This window comes from Mirounga leonina, unplaced genomic scaffold (genome assembly GCF_011800145.1).
Source record: "Mirounga leonina isolate KUSES-001 unplaced genomic scaffold, KU_Mleo_1.0 Mir_114, whole genome shotgun sequence".
Taxonomy (NCBI): Eukaryota; Metazoa; Chordata; class Mammalia; order Carnivora; family Phocidae; genus Mirounga; species Mirounga leonina.
The window spans coordinates 38,677,760-38,701,212 of NW_023270265.1; the positions used below are offsets into that span (position 1 = coordinate 38,677,760).

General features: G+C 38.3%; 1 protein-coding gene across 1 annotated transcript in view; it reads left to right on the plus strand.

Annotated features, from left to right (window-relative positions):
- The first annotated feature begins 1,838 nt into the window (after positions 1-1,838).
- The window catches only part of ATRNL1 (attractin like 1), a 796,918-nt gene continuing 775,303 nt past the window's right edge, over positions 1,839-23,453 (plus strand). The window contains exon 1 of the mRNA XM_035029745.1: positions 1,839-2,450. Coding sequence (XP_034885636.1) covers positions 2,149-2,450 — 302 coding nt within the window. The 5' untranslated portion in view covers positions 1,839-2,148. The remainder of the gene's footprint in view (positions 2,451-23,453) is intronic.

A 23,453-nucleotide genomic window follows, 5' to 3' on the forward strand; every position in this document is an offset into this window, starting at 1 on the left:
TCCTCATTTTCAGGTTTGAGGATGACATTTCTAGTACTGATATTATGGGGGAATTGTGATTTGTTTGTTATATTAATGAAAATCATATTTTTCTTTTTTTCCCCTTTTCCTTTCAAAGGAGCCACCTCTTTCTGGACCTTTGTTTTCCCTCCTTAAGTCACTGCTGAGGTATTTGCAAACCAAGCCAACACTTACATTTTATTCAACAGAGTAGAACAAAGCAACTGCTAATAGAAATAGCCTGGTAACTAGTGGAAAAAGACACAGGACTGACGGAAGTCACAGGACTTGTGTTTAAAGCTCTGTTCATTACTTACCCCCAACCTGCCATTGACAAATCTTTCAACATTTGAGTCTCTCTATCCTCATCTGCAAAATGGGGTTAATGGAGGATTTCATGGGCAAAGTGGGGATAAAAGAGATTAAAAGAGATGACGTGGGTACATTATGCCCCAAATAAACATGGGTTGAATCTTAATAATATGACTGTGTGATTACAACTAAAACTTTTTCTCCTTTTGCTGTCAGAAATGCCTTCGGTAGATTTCAAATTCTTTTTCATACTGTCTGCTCTTCTTTGGTGGGGATCCTATTACGTTGCTTGTAACTCGAGTATACGTGGCTGCAATTTGTGTTCGGTTTCCTTTCTCAAGGGTTGAAATAGGCTTTTTAGAGAAGGCACAGAAGTACAAAGCAAAAATTTCAGCACATGCCATCAAATCTCGGAAAGTCATCTAAAGGAGGAAAGATTGCAGCTGAGAAAGGAAAACGGCTCTTTTCTGGGCATCATTTCTGCTCTTCTGAAAAAAAGCCCAGATGTTGCAATATTTTTCAAGGCAGAATATTGTCCCAGATGGAGGAGGAAACACTGACAAGCAGAAAAGGGAGAGATACCTGGGGTTCCGAGGCAGCACCGGGAAGGGGTGGCGCGCCCCAGGCTCAGAACCTCGTAGCTCTTTGTTGGGGGCGGCGGAGTCATCATTTCCGCGGAAGAAATGGCTCCCCCTGGAGAAGTCCCTCCTCTGCCACGGCTCCGCGACCCTCGCGGCCCCTAACCCCCGCCCCTCCCAGTTCTTGCGGACCCCACAACGTGTCGGACTGCGGTGCCTTTAAGACTTTTGCCTGCTGCACATGCTCAGCTCTTTGTGTGTTGTTGGAGTTTTTCTAAGAAAAAAAGAAGAAATAGGCAGGAGGACGGGGCGGAGGAAGGGGAAACGCGGGGGGGAAAAGCGCCGCACTTTTGCAGCTGTAGACGGCCGACGGGAAAGGCTTCTTTTTTGCTGAAGCTGCGAGGCCGGCCGGGTCAGCTCTCGTTGGTGGGGCTCAGGGGGCGCGTGGGGCGAGTGGGGCCGCGTCCCCCCCGCGCGCCGAGGGGAAGGGCACCGTGGGTACGCGGGCCACACCTGGGGGGCCAGTCTCCCCTCCGCTCGCGGGCCGGGCCGGGAGGGCGCGCGCGGGGGAGACCCCGGTCCCTGTCAGGGCGGGGCGAGACCACGGCGCTGGGCCTGTGGGGGGGGGGCGTGGGCAACGCGCGAGTGGGGGCAGGCGGCCCAACACACCGCGGGCTCCAGCTGCAGCCCTTGTTGCCCGGCTGACGGCACGGGAGAGAAGATGGCTGCTGGGGGGCCGCCGGCCGCCTGCCGGGCCGTGCGGGGCTGAACCCCGCTTCCCGAATTCCCCTCCCGCGTTGGGCGCGCCCACCTCGGGGCTCCCGCGGGCCCCCGCCCTCCCTGGCGCGCGGGGCTGGAGCCGAGGCAGTTGGCGCGAGCCGCGGGCGAGGCGGGGCCGCGCGCGGGGTCCCCTCCCCCTCCCGCAAGTCCCCTCCGGAGCGCTCCGCGCCGCCCGCGCCGCCCGCTCTCCGCCTCCGGCCCGGCCCGGGGCGCCGCGGCGGGGGGCTCGGCTCGCTGGGGACGAGGTCGAGGGACCGAGAGGCGATGCCCGAGTGCGACTGGAGGGAGCCGAACGGAGGCGACGGCGACCGGGATCTGTCCTTCCTGACCGGGGAGCGGGACTGGGGCAGGCGCCAGTGAGGAGGAGGAGGAGAAGCGGCGGCGGCGGCGAGGTTTTCTCCGGCCGAATACCGCCCCCCCGGAGCATCGCTGTCCGCGCGCGCGAGCGCAGCCCGGCTGGGCAGGGGCGCCGGAGAAGATGGAGCCGGGGGGCCGGGCCCGCATTGGCCCCCCGCAGCCGGCGGCCCGCGGGCTGTGCAGGGCTCGGCCGGCGGGCGGCGGCGGCGGCGGCGGCCGTGGCGCCTCCTCCTGGCTGCTGTACGGGAACAGCTGGCTGCTCTGCTATGGCTTCCTCTACCTGGCCCTCTACGCGCAGGTGTCCCAGTCCAAGCCGTGCGAGAGGACCGGCTCCTGCTTCTCTGGCCGCTGTGTCAACTCCACCTGCCTCTGCGACCCGGGCTGGGTGGGGGACCAGTGCCAGCACTGCCAGGGCAGGTTCAAGTAAGTGTCTTCGCCGGACCGCGCACCTCAGCCCTGCCCCGCACCCGTCGCGCCCCCTCCCATCCTCCGCCCCCCCCCGCCCTCCCCCGCCCTCAACGCGGCCTCGGGTCTCCGGGCTGGGAGCCGCCCGCAGCGCGCCCCCCCCCGTCCCCCCCCCGCCCTGCAGCCCCGGCGCGGGGAGCACTCGGCCCCGCGCGGAGCCGGGACCGCCGGGCACGCGAAGCCGTCGCGATGGTCCAGGTGTGCGCAGCGGCTTCTGGTCCCCCGCTCTTGAGCATTTCCATACTCAGTTACGGTGCCAAACACCCTTTTTGTTAGGTCATTGTTTTTTAATCAAAAATTATGCAAGTAACTCAGGAAATACTGGAACATCGCAAAGCATTCAAACAACGTAGAAGTGTAAAGGTTAAAAGTTACGGTCTACCAGTACCTCCTTCTACTCCCATCCTACGCCTCTCTCTAGAGGTAACCGCTGCGAACATTTTAGTTTATTTAGTATTATAATAGTGATCCTAAAAGTTTATGATGGGTTTACTCTGTGCCAAACCCTGTTAAGCGCCCGGCGTGGATTATCTCATTTGTTCCTCACAACTCTGTGAGTTACTAGGCTTATTACGCTGGATTTACAGAGAGAACTCGAGGCAATGAATTTAAGTCATTTGCCCAAGATTACACAGTACTAAGGGCTGAGTTGTTATTCCAAATCAGCTAGCTTAACTCTAGAATGTTTACTTTTAGCCAATATACTATATTGAATTTCCTAGGACAGTTTTAATTGAGAATACAAGAGTAACTTTGGGTAATGTAAAATGATGAAATATCTGGACTTTTTAATGCGGTGAAGATAATGGATTTTTCGAACTGTTTATTTCACTGTCATTTATCGTGTGAGAGCATCACTTTGGTTTTTCTCTGAAGCTCAAGGCCCTGAGGAGTTTTCTTTACAACAGTAAATTTTAGATACTCTCCCCCTATTGGCTGATATTTATTACATTCCTGCCTGATATGAGAAGAAATGGGTGAGTTGAGGGGAGCAGCAAGTAAGATAGTTGAGGTAGCCATCTGACAACTTGCAGGTAACAGTCATTAAGTAAGTCAACTTCTTAGATTTCTAGATAGTTACTGTGAAATTTGCTGGCTGTTTTGTGGCTCTGAAATTACACTACGTAGATTACTGATAGTTATTGTCAGGATGATAGCAAAATCTAAGTGAAATGTCTCAGGCTCTAAGGCAAAGGTAGGAAGTATGGTTCACCTTATTAATGGATTATAGGAAAATGTCTGGGGAGTTTTAAATACAGCATATTTTCCTTTTATTTATTTTTTTAACTGTTGCCAGTTTAAACCATATCCCTTAAAAGTCATTGTGAAACTGGTTTTTTTAAAGGGTACTTTTTTGTTTTAGGTAGATCCTACTATTTAAATTAGTTTACAGCAGGTTTTTGGAAGTGAAATCTTACAATGAAGCTTCATGAAATTCATTTGTAGCAATAGATTGAAATGTTTTCTCGCTTCCTACTGTCACAAATTAGTATAATACTGTAGTTTCTTTGGATACTTTTTTTTTAATTTGAAAGAGGTGCTAATTAAAAGTCTTAAAAACTGTTTCAAGATAAGGAAAGATACCTTACTGAATTGTGCTTGTTAGTAGCCGTTTTTACTTAAGTGTTTTGCAACTTTGGCTATGCCAGTTGCAGCCAGCTTTTTTATCAAGCAAGAATTTTGACCATATAAACTGGCAGCCAACAATGAATAAAGCTGCATCACTTTTTTTTTACATCTTTCTATAAATAGGAAGATAACCCAATATATATGTGATTTAGGGATTTTGGCCTTTTTGTGGGTGGATTTGCTCCATTTATCTAAAGAGGACAGAGATTGCTATGGTCCTGAGAAGCTCCTATCTACATTTTATAGTAGTGGAACTTGTTAATCAGCTACATCAGCAGCCTGTAACCTCACTAGCAGATGTTGTCTCAGTAGGAAAGATCACAGATCAAGTTAAACTAACTTAAATAACATAGGGAGATGGTGTTCATAAACATAATACATTAGTGAGTAAAGAGGAATAGCTTTTTTTTAAAAGATTTTATTTATTTATTTGACAGAGAGAGAGAGACAGCGAGAGGGAACACAACCAGGGGCAGAGGGCGAAGGAGAAGCAGGCTTCCCACTGAGCAGGGAGCCTGATGTGGGGCTTGATCCCAGGACTCTGGGATCATGACCAGAGCCAAATGCAGACACTTAACGACTGAGCCACCCAGGTGCCCCGAGGAGTAGCTTCTTAAATATAGTTAAAAAACAGTTAATCCTGAATTAATCATTGAATATAAATCATTTACTTGGAAACTGTTATTTCCTATGATTCATTGTACTCTATTGGTAAGTACTTTTTCATTTCACTATGGAATACAAGCTATTAATTGGAGTAAATATAACTGGTACTACTCTGTGTTTTATGTATACTCTAATGGGTAAAACGTGGTATTTAATGTTAAAGGGAAGAATCAATTTAGAAGAAAAGAATTCTTCCTGGTAAAGTATATGCTAAGCTAAAAAAGGTTTATTTGAAGATGGTGGCTTGTTTTATTCAGCAGTTGAAGTAATAACATGGTGGGAAAGACTAACTGGAAATTCTCACTTCATTAATTATCTTGAAAATCTTTTACTAAGCTAAAGAATAGCAACCTAGCAAACAGATATCAAAAATGATCAATCTTGGTAAGCAGGTGTCAAAATTAATTGGCTGGTTCCATGGTAACTTAGTTTTTTTTCTACTGTGGGGATTTCACTAGGGAATAAGAGAATTCTTCAAATGGTTCTTTAGAATGGAAGATTGATGGTGGGCGGGGGGGAATGCAGAAGCAAATATGGTACCAAAGTGGTACTTTAGTTCTCTTAGCACTGATTCCAGCCTTCAGTTTCTATTTGAAAAGAATAAAACACTTAGAATTATAAACCATTTCTCACATAGGTAAAAATGAATACTTATCTTTGGCTAAAACTAGGCTGAAAGATTTGGGATTGAGAATCAGAAAGGACAGTGCCAATACGAAATATAATAATTAAGGATATAATATATGCTAATTTGAATTCTATTTACTTGCATTAGGCTAGTATAACATTAGGCTAGAAAACATTTTACTACAAACTTTATTTAAATGAATGACATTTTCTTTTAGAAACTAGTTCTTTAGATTATTTCCGTAGAGTAGTTGAGATATATATTTATATGAATTTATATTTTGTGTTCAGACTTGGACATTTTCTTGCTAATGTGACTTAGGAACCTATGACTTCTTATTTGTAAGCAAAATAAACTAAATTAATGCTCTGAGATTGGAAAATATCTCATATTGTGAATAATTTCTAAATGTAAGTTTATTAAGACATTTATTGAATATTTTTCTAAAATCATTTTTACATCTTATTATATGTTTAATGTATATAGATTTTTTTTTTAACTTCTTAGGTTAGTCAAATGTGGGTACCAAAATTCTCACATTTGTAAAAGAAGTATTCTATTTCTGGTGACAGCAAAATGAGGATATAATAATCAGGAATTTTATTGCTATTTTAAACAGAAAGGGGCAGGGTTAAATATGTAAATATGTTTCCTTAGCTACTAGTAAAAAAGCACACATTATTAGGAATCCTTTCTATTAACAGTAGAAAAACTGTCAGTAACTATAAAGTTGCATTGAATCTTCCTGACCTAAAGTCTGTCTTTCTTTGATTTAATTTTTCAATGATTTTACCCATAAGTTTTTTTTAAGTTTTTATTTAAATTCCAGTTCATTAACATACAGTGTAATATTAGTTTCAGGTATACAATATAGTGATTCAGCACTTCCATACAACACCTCGTGCTCATTGCAATAAGTGCACTGCTTAATCCCCATCACCTATTTAACCCACCCCCTTCTGGTAACAGTCTTCTTTATTTTAATTAATTTTTTTTTTTTTTAGAGAGAGAGAGAGAAAGTACATGGGGGGGCAGAGGGAGAGGGGGAGAGAGAATTTTTTTTCGGAAGGTTTTATTTATTTGAGAGAGAGCGAGCATGAATGAGTGGCTATGGGGGTGGGTGGGGAGGGGCAGAGGGAGAGGTTCAAGCAGACTCCCTGCTGAGCAGGGAGCCTGACGTTGGGCTCCATCCTAGGACCCCAGGATCATGACCCAAGCAGAAGGCAGATGCTTAGTCAACTGAGCCACCCAGGCACCCCAAAATAGAGAATCTTAAGCAGGCTCCATGCCCAGTGAGGAGCCCATCTTGGGGCTTGATCTCATGATCCTGAGATCTTGACCTGAGCCGAAATCAAGAGTCTGCTGCTTAACCCACTGAGCCATCCAGGTGCTGCAATCTTCTTTATTTTAAAATAGGATTATAATATGTAATTTATATCCATGGGTTCTTTTTATATTATTAAAACATAATTACACAGTAGAAATTTAAAATTAGAGTATTTCTTTTTTTTTTTTTTTAAAGATTTTATTTATTTGTCAGAGAGAGAGAGAGCATGAGTAGGGGGAGTGGCAGGCAGAGGGAGAAGCAGGCTCCCCACTGAGCAGGGAGTCCGATGAGGGGCTCGATCCCAGGACCCTGGGATCATGACCTGAGCCGAAGGCAGGCGCTTAACCAGCTGAGCCGCCCAGGCATCCCCAAATTAGAGTATTTCTAAGATCTTAAATTGATAAAGTAAGTTACTTTTAGTAGCATGGTTTTCAAAGATGTTATTTATTTGAGAGAGAGAGAATGAGCATGAGCAGGGGGAGGGGCAGAGGGAGAGGGAGAGGGACAAGCAGACTCCCCGCTGAGCATGGAGCCCATCCTGGGGCTTGAGATCCTGAGATCATGACCTGAGCTGAAATCAGACACTTAACTGAGCCACCCAAGCGCCCCAGTAGCATGGTTTTCAAGACCACCTATCCTTTAGCAGATTTGACTCTGCTCCTCCTTTTTTTCTGTACTGGTCTTTTAGGTTCTTGAAAGTGTCACATTTCTTTTGATTTTCGGGCATTTCATACATGCTGTACTTCCCTAAACCCTCTTTCCTATCTGGTCTTTTGCCTGACTGATTACTAAACATCTTTCAAATCTTTGCTTATACTAGTACCTAAAGGAGGCTTTTTTGACTTGTCGACTATATTACCCCTTGTTATGTACTCTTACAGCACTTTTTTCCTTTTTAGTACTTTCAAAAGGAATTACTCAATCATTTTTTTTCATTATTTTTAAGACCTTTATTGAGGTATTGTTGACATGCAATAAACTAAATTTAAAACATTTTATCATACATATACACCTCTGAAACTATCACCACAATCAAGATCATAAAAATATCTATCACACCCAAAAGTTCCATGTGTCCCTTTATAATTCCTCCCTTTCCTTCCTGCTCCTCTTCCTGTCCCTAGGCAAATACGAGCTGCTTTCTGTCACTATAGATTTGTTGGATTTTCTAGAATTTTATTTAAGTGGAATCATATTCTGTGTACTCTTTTTTGTCTGGCTTTATTCACACAGTTTATTCATTTTGAGATTCATTAATGATGTATCATGAGTTTATTCCTTTTAATTACTGCACAGTATCCCTGTGTATGGATATACCACAATTTGTTTTTCACCCAGTGATTGATATTTGGGTTGTTTCCAATTTTTGGCTATTCTTTGTGAAGTTGGTATGAACTTTTATGCGGAGGTCTTTATATGGACATATGCTTTTATTTATCTTGGGTAAATATGGAAGAATGGAATGGCTGGATCACATAGCGGATATATGTTTACCTTTTCAACAAACTGACAAACTGTTTTCCACAGTGGTTGTATTATTTACATTTCCACCAGCTGTGTATGAATGTTCTAGTTAATTCACATTCTCACCAACACTTGGTACGTTCAGTCTTTAATTTTGGCAGTTCTAAGTGGTATGTAGTAGTATCTTGTGGTTTTAATTTGCATTTCTCTAATGATTAATGATGTTGAGCATCTTGTCATGTGCTTATTTGCCATCTGTTTTTCTTCTTGGTTGAGGTATCTGCTCAGAACTTTTGCACATTAAAAAAAATTTTTTTTCTTTCTTGTTATTGGTTTTTATGAGTTCTTTACATGTGTGGATACCAGTTCCTTTTCAGATATATCATTTGCAAATCTTTTTTCCCAGGCTGGGGCTTGTCTTTTCATTCTCTGAACAGTGTTTTCAAAGAACACATGTTTTAAAAAAAAAAAAAAAAAAGAACACATGTTTTAAATTTGATGAAATCCGGTTTATCATTTTTTTTTTTTTATGAATTTTTCTTTTGGTGTTAGATCTAGGAAACCTTGGCCTAAGTCATAATTTCTCTTCAATTTTTTTCTAGAAGTTTTGTAGTTTTAGATTTTACATTTAGGTTTATAGTCCATTTTGAGTTAATTTCTGCATATGTGAGAGGTATGGATCTCAATTCTTTTTCTTTTGCATATAGAAATTCAACTGTTCAGGGCCCTTTTAAAAAGACTATCCTTGGGGCGCCTGGGTGGCTCAGTTGGTTAAGCGTCTGACTCTTGATTTTGGCTCAGATCATGATCTCAGGGTCCTGGGATTGAGCCCCACACTGGGCTCTGCACTCAGCATGGAATCTGCTTGGGATTCTCTCTCTCCCTCTCCCTCTGCTCTTCTCCCTGCTTGCGCACTCTCTAAAATAAATAAAATCTTTTTTTTTTTTTTTTTAAAGATTTTATTATTTGACAGAGAGAGAGATAGCGAGAGCAGGAACACAAGCAGGGGGAGTGGGAGAGGGAGAAGCAGGCTTCCTGCCGAACAGGGAGCCTGATGTGGGACTCGATCCCAGGACCCTGGGATCATGACCTGAACTGAAGGCAGACGCTTAATGACTGAGCCACCCAGGTGCCCTAAAATAAATAAAATCTTAAAAAAAATAAAACAAATAAAAAGACTGTTCTTTCTCTGAGAAGTCACTTTGTATCTTTGCCAAAACCAGTTGTTCATGTATTTGTGAGTGTATTTCCAAACTCTGTTCTGTTCCATTGATCTCTTTGTCTATTTGTACATCAAGACAATAATGTTTTGATTATTATAGCTTTATAAGTCTTAAAGTCAGCAAGTAGTAATTCCTTTAATTTTGTTCTTTTTAAAATTTTTCTGGCTATTTGAGGTTCTTTGCATTTCCGTATGAATTTCAGAATCAGCTTGCCAATTTCTACAAAAAAGCCTGCTGGCATTTTACTTGGGATTGTGTTGAAGCTATGGATGAATTTGGGGGACAGTTGATGCCTTATTAACACTGAGTTTTCTGACTCATGAACATGATATATCTCCTTTTATTTAGGTCTTTTTTAATCTCTCAGCAGTATTTTAAAATTTTCTGTGAACAGATTTTATAATGCTTGTCAGATTTTTCCTAAATATTTCACATTTTCTGATGCTGTTGTAAATTATATATTTTTAATTTTAATTTCTGATTGTTGCTATTATATGGAAATACAACTGTTTTTATTAATCTTGTGTCTTTCAGTCTTGCTAAACTCATTAGTTGTAGATTTCTGTAAATTTCTTACAATTTTTTTTGAATAGATGATTATGTTGTTTGCAAATAAAAATACCTTTACTCCTTTCTTTGCAATCTGGATGCCTTTTCTTTTTCTTGCCTTATTTCACTGGCTGGAACGTCCATTGCAGTGATCTATACATGTGATGACAGTGGTCAATTATATGCTATTCATGATTTAGGGGATAGTATTTATATATCTTTAAGCCAAAATGATGTTATCTGTAAGTTTTTTGTAAATCCCTTTTATTACAGTGAGGATGCTTCCTTTCTATTCCTAGTTTGGTAAGAGTTTTTATTGGAGATGGATATTGGATTGTGTTTTTGCATGTGTTGAGATCATCATATCATTGTTCTGATTATTCACTGATATGAATTCTGTAGCATAGTTTTTAAATGTTAAACCAACATATTACATTCCTGAGATGAAGACCATCTGAAATGATATATTTTCTTTCTTTATATATTATTTGGATTTGGTTTATTAAAATTTTGCTTAGAATTTTTGTATATATGTTCATGAAGGATATTGGCCTGTACTTTTCATATAATATCTTTGTGCAGTTTTAGAATCAGGGTAAGGCCAGCCTCATAGAATGAGTTGGGACCTTCCTGTTTAGTTTGCTGGAAGAGTTTGTGTAGAATTGGCATTATTTCTTCATTATGTGTTTGGTAGAATTCACCAGTGAAGCCCTTGAGGCCTGGAATTTTCTTTAGCTCCAAGTTCAGTTTATTTAATATAAATTCATTTGATTTAGCATGTTTAACTACAAGTTCAATCTATATACTATATATAGAATTTGTTAAAATTTATTGGCCAGAATATTGTCCATCTTGGTAAACATTCCTTGTGCATGTGAAAAGAACGTGTGTGATGGGTGGAATGGTCTATAAATTTCAGTTAGGTCAAGTCGATTCATAGTTTTGTTCGTTTTCTAAAACACTTTCTGATTTGTTCGTTTTCTAAAACCTTTCTGATTTTCTGTGTACTATCAGTTACTGAGAGAGAGGTATTAAAATCTTCAATTATAATTTTGCATTTATCTATTTCTCCCTGCAGTCTTAGCTGTTCTGCTTCATGTATTTTGAAGCTCTGTTATTAAGTGTGTGAAATTTTATATCCTCTTGATAAATTGGCCCCTTTTTTCATTATGAGATGACTATAGAAGATCCTTTTTTCATTCATGTCTTTGTACCTTTGTTGAAAATCAATTGGATATGTCTACCTCTATATTTGTTTCTTGATTCTGTTCTATTCCTTTGATCCATGTGTCCTTTTGAAAGTCTCTTTTTTGACTATTGTAGCTTTGTAGTAAGTCTTGAAATTAGATAGTGAGATTCCTATAACTCTATTTTTATTTTTGAAAATTCATTTAGTTATTCTAATCCATTTGCTTTTCCACATTTTATGATCAATTTGTCAGTTCAAAAAAAAAAATCCTCGTGGGATTTTGTTGACTAGAGATTGTTTTGGGAAGAACTGACATCTAAACAATACGGACTCCTCCAGTCTATCAACATGTTTTTTTCTTCATTTATTTAGGTTTTCATGGATTTCATGCGTAAGTGTTTTGTAGATATATATATGGATCCTACATATATTTTGTTAGATTTATACAAAACTAAATAGTTTATGTTCTTTGATGCTATTGTAATTGATATTATTTCTTTTAATTTCAATTTCTATTTTTTCATCTTTATTTTGTGGAAATACAATTGATTTTTGTATATTGACTTTGTATCCTGCCTGCAATGTTGCTAAACTCACTTAGTTTCAGTAGCTTTTCTTATAGATTCCTTGGGATTTTCTGCATAGACAATTACGTTATCTGTGCATGGAGACAGTTATACTTCTTCTTTTGCAATTATATGACCCTTAGTTTTCTTCTTCTTGTATAGTACTGGCTAGGACCTTTAGCTTGATGTTAAATAAGAAAATAAGAGTGGATATCATTGCCTTGTTTCCAATCTTAGCTGGAAACATTCAGTTTTTAAGCATTAAGTATTTTGCTAGCTGCAGGCCTTTTTGGTAAATTCCCTTTATTAGGTTAAGGACATTCCTTACTGTTCCTTATTTTGAGAGTTTATCATGTATGGATGTTAAATTTTGTATCTTTTTTTCTGTATCTATTGAGAGGACCATTTGGTTTTTCTTTTTTTAGTTTGCTGATATTGGTGAATTAAATTGATTTTCAAATGTTTAATCAGCCTTACATTCATGGGATAAACCCCACTTGGTCATAATATATTATACTTTTTATATATTGGTCTATTTTTTTTGCTATTATTTTGTTGAGGATTTTTGCTTCTGTGTTCTCAAAAGATACTACTTTGTAATTTTCTTTTCTTGTAATGGCTTTGGTTTTCTTATCATTATAACACTAGCCCTATAAAATGAGTTAGAAAGTGCCCCCTCTTCTGTTTTCTGGAAGAATTTATGTAGAATTGGTATTACTTTTTTTCATCAATGTCAGCAAAATTTATCAGTGATGCCAACTGGGCCTGGCATTTTCTTTGTGGAAAGACTTGCAACTATGAATTCAATTTTTAAAGTAGATATAAGGACATTCATTTCCTTGATTTCTTTTTGAGTGTGTTTTGGTAGATTGTCTTAGAGAGATTGGTCCATTTCATTTAAATTTTTAAATTTGTGAGCATAACATTGTGTATAATATTCCCTTATTATCCTTTTAAAGTCTGTGGAGTCTTTTTTTTTTTTTTTTAAAGAGTTTATTTATTTGACATAGAGACAGCGAGAGAGGGAACACAAGCAGGGGGAGTGGGAAAGGAGAAGCAGGCTTCCTGCTGAGCAGAGAGCCTGATGCGGGGCTCGATCCCAGGACCCTGAGATCATGACCCGAGCTGAAGGCAGTCGCTTAACCAACTGAGCCACCCAGGTGCCCCAAGTCTGTGGAGTCTTAGAAGAATGTAGTAGGAAGGGAAAAATGAAGGGGGGGAATCGGAGGGGGAGACGAACCATGAGAGACTATGGACTTGAGAAACAGACTAAGGGTTCTAGAAGGGAGGGGGTGGGGGATGGGTTAGCCTGGTGTTGGGTATTAGAGAGGGCACGTATTGAATGGAGCACTGGGTGTTATACGCAAACAATGAATCATGGAACACTACATCAAAAACTAATGATGTAATGTATGGTGATTAAAATAACAAAATAAAATAAAAAAAAAAGAACAGTAAAGTCTGTGGAGTCTTTAGTAATATTTCTTCCATTTCTGATATTGGTAGCTTACATTTTCTTCTTTCTTGCTTAGTCTGGCTAGATATTTATTGATGTTATTGATCTTTTCCAAGAATATGTTTGGTTTCATTGATTCCTGCTATTTTTTCTTTTGTTGTTGTTTTCAGTTTCATTGATTGCTGCTTCCTTTGGTTTTAATTTTCTTTTCTTATTCTAATTTCTTAAGATGAAAAGTTCACATCATTAATTTGAGATGTTTCTTTCTAATAAAAGTGTTTTAATGTTATATATGTTCTAAGCACTGCTTTAGCTGCATCTCACATATTGGTATGTACTTTCATTTTTATTCAGTTCAGTATACCTTGTAATTTTCCTTTAGGCATTCTCTTTGGCTTATGTAGAACAATTTTGTTTAACTTTAAAATATTTGGGGATTTACCAAAGATTTTTCTGTTATTTATTCCTGAAGTCCATTATGTTCAAAGAACATATCTTGTATGATTTCAGTTCTTATAAATTTGTTAAGACTTGTTTCTGGAAAAAATATGGTGTATTGTAGTGAATATTAGCATTTGCAATTGAAAATTATGTACTTCTGTTGAGTGGAAGGTTATAGAAATCTCAATTAAGTCATGTGGGTTGTTGTAATTGTTCAGATATTCTTTATCCGTACAATATTCTGTCTAGTTGTGTTGATTACTATGAGAGGAATGTTGAAGTCTCTCACTGTAACTATGGATTTGTCCGTCTCCTTCACTTTTTAAAAATTTTTTATTCTTTCTTTCTTTCTTTTTTTCCGTCTCATTCACCTGTCAGTTTTGCTTATGTTTCAAAGGTTTTTTGGTGGGTGCATATACAATTAGAACTGCTATGTTTTTTGGTGAACTGACCCATTCATCTTAATATCATTTCCTTCCTCTTTTTTTTGGTAATTGTTTCTGCTTTAAAGTCTTCCTTGATATTAATAGCTACTCTAATATATATATATACACACATACACATACATATATATTTCAATCCAATCTAATCTCTTTTTATTGGTTTATTGAGACTATTTACATTTAATGTATTTGGATATATTTTGGCATTCTATTTTAATTTGCTATTGGCCCTTTGGGTATATTTCTTTTTTTTAAAGTTTAAATTCAATTAGCCAACATATAATACATCATTAGTTTTTGATGTAATTTTCAATGATTCATTAGTTGCATTTAACACCCAGTGTTCATCACATCACGTGCCCTCCTTAATGCTCATCACCCAGGTACCCCATCCCCCCACCCACCTCCCTTTCCACAATCCTCAGTTTGTTTCCCCGAGTCAAGAGTCTCTCATGGTTTGTCTTCCCGTTCAGTTTTCCCTCCCTTCCCCTGTTGTCCTCTGCACTATTCCTTATATTCCACATGAGTGAAACCATATTATAATTCTTTCTCTGATTGAGTTATTTTGGATATATGTCTTTGTATTATTTTTTAGTGGTTATGCTAGTATGCTAGTGATTACAATATGCATACCTAACTTTCTGTAATCTATTCAGTGTTAATATTTTTTTTTTCAGGTAAAATTAAATTTTAGAACTGTATTTGTCCATTTATCCATCTCCACTGACCTTTGCTATAATTGTCATATATATCACATCTACTTGTATGGCAAACCCCATTGGATAAAATTACAAATTTTGCTTTCTTATTTATTTATTTATTTGACACAGAGAGAGGCAGCGAGAGGGAGCACAAGCAGGGGGAATGGGGGAGGGAGAAGCAGGGAGCCCGATGCGGGGCTTGATCCCAGGACCCTGGGATCATGACCTGAGCCAAAGGCAGACGCTTAATGACTGAGCCACCCAGGTGCCCCTAAATTTTGCTTTCAACAATATACATATTTTAAAGAACTTATGAGGAGAAAAATTGTCTTTTATATTTTGTCAGATATGTACTCTTTCTTTTGCTCTTTGCTTATCCCTAGATAGAAATTTCCTTCTAGGGTCATTTCCCTTTAGTGTGAACCCCCCCTTTTTTGGTCCATTTCTTTTCAAACATGACTGTTGCTGATGTATTTTCTTAAAATTTTTTTTGGCCTAACAATACCTTTATTTTGCCTTGTTTAGTGAGGGATATTTTTTACAGGTACAGAATCCTAGGTTTTCAATTCTTTTCTTTCAGCATTTTAAACAGGTTGCTCAATTTTTTTCTGGCCTTTCATGGTTTCTGATGCGAAGTCTACAGTCATTCTAATTGTTTTTCTCCTATATATAATGTCATTTTTCTCTACCTGCTTTCAAGATTTTTCTACATTTTTTTGTTTTAAGCAGTTTGAATTATGATGTATCTGGATGTAGGTTTCTTTAAATCTACCATGGGTAGTAGGGTTTGCTGAGCTTTTTGAATTTATATTTATGTCTTTCACCAAAATGGGATTTTTTAAAAAAACATTATTTCTTTTAATATATTTGTCTGCAGTAATCTTTTTTGTTTCTTCTGGGACTTCAGTGACACTAATGTTAGGTTTTTGATTTAGCTCCACAGGTTCTTGAAGTTCTAATCTTTTTTCTTTCTTTTTTTAATCTTTTCTCTTTCTTCAGATTGTATTATTTCTTTTGAACTATCATTAACTTCACTGACTGTTGCCTCTGTCATCTCCATTCTGCTTTTGAACCCATCCATTTTAAAATTTAAGATCTATTTTTCATTAACCTTTCCATTTTGTTCTTTTTGATGATTTTTCTTTCTTTGCTGAGAACTTCTCTCTTCATTTCATTTTATTGTCTTTATCTTTGTCTCATGGAGTCTAGTTTTAATAGTTAATGTCTGTCTGATGATGCAAATTTTTGGATCTTCTTAGGATTGACATCCATTGATTATCTTTTGAGAATTGTGTATATTTTCCTAGTTCTTTGTATGTTGAGTGATTTTTGGATTTATTCTGGACATTATGAAGGTTATCTTGCATAGGTTATGGGTCTTGTTATGTTCTGGGGAATGTTGATTTATTGATCTGTCTATTTGTTTGTTTATTTTTATTTAGTAAGGAACAAACCGGTTAGGTTCAAGTAGCAAATTGAGCTCTGTCATGCTTTCTGAGGGCAGTGGTTCTAATCTCAGTTCTGTTTTCAAAGCCTTTGGATCTGAATGCACACATGACACTCTGGGATTATTCTGAGACTTGTGCAGTGTTTTAAGTTTCAGTTCAGTTCTCAAAGGCTTCATTAAGCTGCTTTTGGGTCTGTTCCTCATATTAGCTGCTCAGATTGAGTCTGAGTCTTATGTGGGTTCATACACAGAAGTAGGGTATTTCCATCTTCAGCTTTCTGTTACTTGGGACACCTTGCATACTCTGATATGCAGGGAATACTTTTTCCCAGCCATTCTTGCTGGAAAGACAGAATTTCTCCTTTAAGAGTCCATCTGTACATGTATGTGTTGCTGTCATTCTCAAGGTTTGCCATCCTTTTCATTTCTGTGGCCGTTGTTTTAGTAAAGTCCTGAATTTTTCTCTACTGGGTTGTTGCAGTGGCTCTTTATTTCTCTGCTTCTAATTTTCCCCTTGCTATTCTCGTCTTTACTGCTACCAAAATTTTCTTCCTAGAACACAAATTTGATCATCTCTTCTTTCCCTGAGAGCTAGAGTATTTAAAGCAGCAACTCTAAGTTTTCTGATGAATCTATTGTCATTCAAATTCTTGTTCTCTAGCTAATGTGTCATTTTCCTCTGGCTTTCTTTCTTTTTTTTCTTTTAAATTTTCAGGAATTTGATAATGATATATATGGGTATGGAATTCTTTGAGTTTATCTTATTTGCTCTGCTTCTTGTTCTGTAGGTTTATATCTTTTTCAGAATTTGTAAATTTTCTGTTATCATTTTTTCAGTTCCACACTCTTCCTTCTTTCCCATGACTCCAAAGAGACAAATGTTAGATCTTTGTTACTGACTTCTACGTCACTAAAGCCCTATTCAGTCTGTTTTCTTTCTATTCAGGTTGGATAACTTTTATTTATCTATCTTTATGTTCACTGATTCTTTCCTCTATTATCTCCATTCTGCCGTTGGGCCCATCTTATGAGTTGATATAAAAAGTTTCATTTATCATATTTTCTGTTTCATTCTTTTTTTTTTTTTTTTAAGATTTTATTTATTTATTTGAGACAGAATGAGAGAGAGAGAGCACATGAGAGGGGGGAGGGTCAGAGGGAGAAGCAGGCTCCCCGCCGAGCAGGGAGCCCGATGCGGGACTCGATCCAGGGACTCCAGGATCATGACCTGAGCCGAAAGCAGTCGCTTAACCAACTGAGCCACCCAGGCGCCCTTCTGTTTCATTCTTTATGTCTTCTGTTTCTTTGCTTGAAACTTTTATTTTTATATTTGTTCGGAAAGTATCTGCAGTTGCTTGTTGTACTATTTTTCTGATAGCTGCTTTAAGATTCTTGACAGATAATTCAGCATCTTTACCATATCAGTGATGGTAACTTCTGATTATCTTTTTTCATCTGTGTTGAGATTTTCTTGTTTCTTGGTATGGCAAGTAATTTTGGATTATATCCTGGATATTTTGAGTATTGTGCATGAGATTATGGTTCCTGTTTAAAAATTCTGTTTTAGGAGGTAATCAACTTGTTTTGGTTCAGCATATATGATCTTCACATTTTTTTTTTATATAGCAGCTTTATTGAGTTGTAACTTATATACCATAATATTCACCACTTTAAATGGCTTAGTTGTTTTTAGGATATTCAGAGAGTGGTGCAAACATCATCATATCTAATTTTAGAACTTTTTTTTATCACCCCACAAAGAAACCCCATTTCCATCAGCACTCACTCTGTATTTCCCCCACCCAACAATTCCACTGGTCTAGGTAGCCACTAATTTACTTTCTGTCTCTGTGAACTTGCCTCTTGTGGACATGTTATATAAAGGGAATCATATAATGATTCCAGTCTTTTGTCATGAGCTTCTTTCACTTAGTATGTTTTCAAGTTTCATTCATGTACTGTGTGTCCATTCCTTTTTATTGCCAAATAATATTCCATTGTATGGATATTCTACATTTTGTTAATTCACTCATCAGTTGTTGGACATTTGAGTTGTTTCTACCCTAGGCTATTATGAATAATGCTGCCATGAATTTTTGTGTACCGGAGTTTTGGGTGGACTTATGTTTTCATTTCTCTTGGTATATACAGAGGAGTGTGCTGGTCCATTTCTGTGCTGAGATTTGAATGCCAGTTTAGTTTCTTTCTTTTTTTTTTTTTTAAAGATTTTATTTATTTATTTGACAGAGAGAGGCACAGCGAGAGAGGGAACACAAGCAGGGGGAGTGGGAGAGGGAGAAGCAGGCTTCACGCGGAGCAGGGAGCCCGATGTAGGGCTCGATCCCAGGACCCTGGGATCATGACCTGAGCCGAAGGCAGACACTTAACGACTGAGCCACCCAGGCGCCCCGCCAGTTTAGTTTCCAAAGGCTTGGTCGGACCATTCTGCTCTGCCCTGTTTGCTGCTCAGAGACCATTCTGAAATGCAGATGATATTCCATACCATAGTTAAATTCCAAAACTTTTTGCTTTGTTGATTGAGATCTATTTTACATCTGGGCTGTCTGAGGGTGTACACAGGACTTCATACATGGATTTGAAGGATCTCCTTTTAAATCATCATCTTCTTTGTAATCCATTTCCATTCTCTAGTTAGGAGGATGAGGGGTGCTGACTGTTGTCATTTGCTTAGTGTAGGGCACAGATGGTCCACCCCAGGATCTCTGCATCTGCTGCAACCCCAGTGATGAGGGGCAGGGGTCTTGCCTCCTTGCTGGTATTTATGTAGTACAGGCAGAGATCACTGAAGGAATCCCACCTCCACTTTCTCTCCCAGTGGGGAGGGGAAGGTATTTATTATTTTTATAGGTAAAATGTAAGCTTTTTTTTTTAAAAGCACTGTGTAAATTAGAAACTCTCAAGTTGATTCTCTGTGTCTCATAAAAGAATAGAAACTGTAAGAGTATTTTCCATGTTTTAATATATTAAGTTTAATGTCAGGCTTCATTTGTACTTTTTTGACAATATAATTATGCTAATGATGAATTTTTTCAAGAAAATAGAATTTATTCTAACTATTTTGTATAAGAATAATATTAATAGCATTTAAATTAGCATTTCAAACTTAAATTATGAGTTTAGAGGAAAAGTAGTATAATGCGGTAGAAAACCTTTTAGATATATTGGTTTTTTTATTGCTGATGAAAATGCTAGGAGGCAGATATTGTTATTCTCATTTTATAGTGGTAAGAGAAAATGAAAGACCTAAAGTCATTATTTATGCAAAGTCTCATAGATATTAAGTGGCAGGTGAATTTGCCAAATCATGTCTGTCTGGTTCTTTATTCATATCAAGCCATCTTTTTCTCTTCAGGAAGTTTTTCCTTAATTATAAACTCATAATCTTCTGGATTTCCAGATACCATAGGGGTTACTTAAGATCACGAGTAGTGCCAAATTAATATGTGTTTGAAATCTGGTTCTGCCAATGTGCCATGAACTTTACATGGATTTGTTTTGCTGCTTTACTGAACACTTGATAAATTTTATCTCATTGCATTTTTCAAATCTTATGAAATAAATAGTATTGTTATAACTTTTTACACACAAGGAAGCTGAGGCTGAGGGAGGTTGAGTTACATACCCATTAAGGGACCAAGCTGAGATTCTTGTAGCTTTTCTAAAGTTTTGCCTATTTCCTTCAGTTTCTTGGTCATGTCTTTTTCCTTCTTCAGTGAAAAGAGGCTATGTTATAAGAGTTCTTACTTGTTCTTTACAAGGTTAATATGAATGGGTGCATTTTATAGTAGAGATGCCAAAAGAAAAGTCTAAGCTTTTCAAACAGTTCTCTATGATGTAATGATATTTTATTTGTCTCCAAGTTTCTTGAGTATTTGAATGTATATTATAATAGGAGTTGTAGATGACTGGTTCCCAGATGGCCTGTGAGTGGTTGGTGAATCCTCAAGTTTGTATACAAAATATTATTTATATGAATTTTTATAGGCAGGGGGTGGTTAGCTTTTACAAGATTCTCAAAAGTGATCTCAGACCTCAAAATGGTAAGAATCACTGTATTATAGGAAAGAAAGTCGAATAATGTACCTATACATTGTATAGGTACAGCTTAAAAAGTTATTTTTTCAAGACATGGAATGATCTCAAAAGTAGTTTTTAAATTTATTTTTTAAAAAAGCTTAGGAAGATTATACAACAAAGATAAAAAATTCTTCCTGTTTTTATTTGCTCAAATAATCCAAACATTTACAACTATATTATACATAGAAACATATAGATACAATGTATATTTATAAATGTTTATATACATACATATACCTGACATATTTCTATAAATATATATCAGAGTGATGGGGAGTGCTCCATCTCTATGTATGTATCATCACTTTACATACTTACATTTATTTGCTATTTGTATATTGTCTTTTCTGTCTCTATAACCATGTTGTCCACTCTGGCAGTTACTAGCCACGTATAGCTATTAAAATTAGTTAAAGTTAAATTTTAAAGGTTCAGTTCCTTTGTTGCACTGGCCATATTTCAAGTGCTTGATAGCCACATATGCTAAGTGGCTCCCATATTGAACAGTGAATATATAGAACTTGTCTGTCACTGGAGGAACTCCTGGACAGCACTGTCCTGAAATGCAAGGTCCAGGAGGGCAAAGACAGTTTTTTTACTGTGTTTTTTCCCACTTTTTATACTAACAGCTTTATTGAGATATAATTTACATACCATAAATTTCACCAGTTTAAAGTACATGATTTAATGGTTTTAAAAATATAATTACAGTTGTGAAATTATAACCATAATTTTAAAACATTTTGTTATTCCATAAAATAAACTTTGTACCCACCAGCAGTCACTTTCTATTCTCTTCCCTACTCTCCAGCTTGAGATTGCCACTAATCTTCTCTCTGGAGACCTTTTAATTTTAAAGTTCACTGTTCTATCTCCCATGCCAGGAATATTGCCATATTCAATAAATATTTTTGAATCAGTGAATGACTCTGTGTATATATTTTTTCTGTAGTCTACTTAGGGAGAAAGTCAAACTATATAAATAAATTTTTATCTGTGACTTCAATAATTTCTAGGGTATTTTATATAGGTAGTATAAAATCAAACTAATCTTACACTATAGATATATAAAAATTAACTTTCATAATGATGTTTCTGAGGTTTTTAACCATCCTGAGTTATGAAAGCACATTAGCTCATTGTGTTTCCAGAAACTTAGTAATATAGGAGGTGTGGTAAGCATAATTTTTTTTTTGCATTTTTTTTGTTATATTAATAACCATACATTACATCATTAGTTCTTTTTTTTTTTTTAAATTCTTATTTATTTATTTGACAGAAAGACAGTGAGGGAGGGAACAGAAGCAGGGGGAGTGGGAGAGGGAGAAGCAGGCTCCTGGCCGAGCAGGGAGCCTGATGTGGGGCTCGATCCCAGGACCCTAGGACTGTGACCTGAGCTGAAGGCAGACGTTTAATGACTGAGCCACCTAGGCGCCCCGACATCATTAGTTCTTGATGCAGTGTTCCATGATTCATTGTTTGCGTATAACATCCAGTGCTCCATGCAATATGTGCCCTCTTTAATACCTATCACCAGGCTAACCCATCCCTCCACCCCCCTCCCCTCTAGAACCCTCAGTTTGTTTCTCAGAGTTCATAGTCTCTCATGGTTCTTCTCCCCGCTCCGATTTCCCCCCTTCATTCTTCCCTTCCTGCTATCTTTTTCTTTTTTCTTTTTTTTAAACATAAAATGTATTATTTGTTTCAGAGATGCAGGTCTGTGATTCAACAGTCTTATGCAATTCACAGCGCTCACCATAACACATACCCTCCCCAATGTCTATCACCCAGCCCAGCCACCCCATCCCTCCCACCCCGCACCACTCCAGCAACCCTCAGTTTGTTTCCTGGAATTAAGAATTCCTCATATCAGTGAGGTCATATGATACATGTCTTTCTCTGATTGGCTTATTTCGCTCAGCATAACACCCTCCAGTTCCATCCATGTTGTTGCAAATGGCAAGATTTCATTCCTTTTGATGTCTGCATAATATTCCATTGTATATATATACCACATCTTCTTTATCCATTCATCTGTCGATGGACATCTTGGCTCTTTCCGTAGTTTGGCTATTGTGGACATTGCTGCTATAAACATCGGGGTGCACGTACCTCTTCGGATCCCTACATTTGTATCTTTGGGGTAAATACCCAGTAGTGCAATTGCTGGATGGTACGGTAGCTCTATTTTCAACTTTTTGAAGAACCTCCATACTGTTTTGCAGAGTGACTGCATCAGCTTGCATTCCCACCAACAGTATAGGAGGGTTCCCCTTTCTCCGCATCCCCGCCAACATCTGTCGTTTCCTGATTTGTTAATTTTAGCCATTCTGACTGGTGTGAGGTGGTATCTCATTGAGGTTTTGATTTGGATTTCCCTGATGCTGAGCGATGTTGAGCACTTTTTCATGTGTCTTTTGGCCATTTGGATGTCTTCTTTGGAAAAATGTCTGTTCCTGTTTTTTGCCCATTTGTTGATTGGATCATTTGTTCTTTGGGTGTTGAGTTTAGTAAGTTCTTTATAGATTTTGGATACTAGCCCTTTATCTGATATGTCATTTGCAAATATCTTCTCCCTTCCCTTTTGGTTTTGTTGACTGTTTCTTTTGCTGTGCAGAAGCTTTTTATCTTGATGAAGTCCCAATAGTTCATTTTTGCCCTTGCTTCCCTTGCCTTTGGCGATGTTTCTAGGACTAAGTTGCTGCGGCTGAGGTCGAAGAGGTTGCTGCCTGTGTTCTCCTTTAGGATTTTGATGGACTCCTGTGTCACATTTAGGTCGTTCAACCATTTTGAGTCTATTTTTGTGTGTGGTGTAAGGAAATGGTCCAGTTTCATTTTTCTGCATGTGGCTGTCCAATTTTCCCAACACCATTTGTTAAAGAGACTGTCTTTTTTCCATTGGACATTCTTTCCTGCTTTGTCAAAGATGAGTTGACCATAGAGTTGAGGGTCCATTTCTGGGCTCTCTAGTCTGTTCCACTGATCTATGTGTCTGTCTTTGTGCCAGTACCATACTGTCTTGTGATGATTACAGCTATGTAACAGAGCTTGAGTTCTGGAATTGTGATGCCACCAGCTTTGCTTTTCTTTTTCAACATTCCTCTGGCTATTCGGGGTCTTTTCTGGTTCCATAC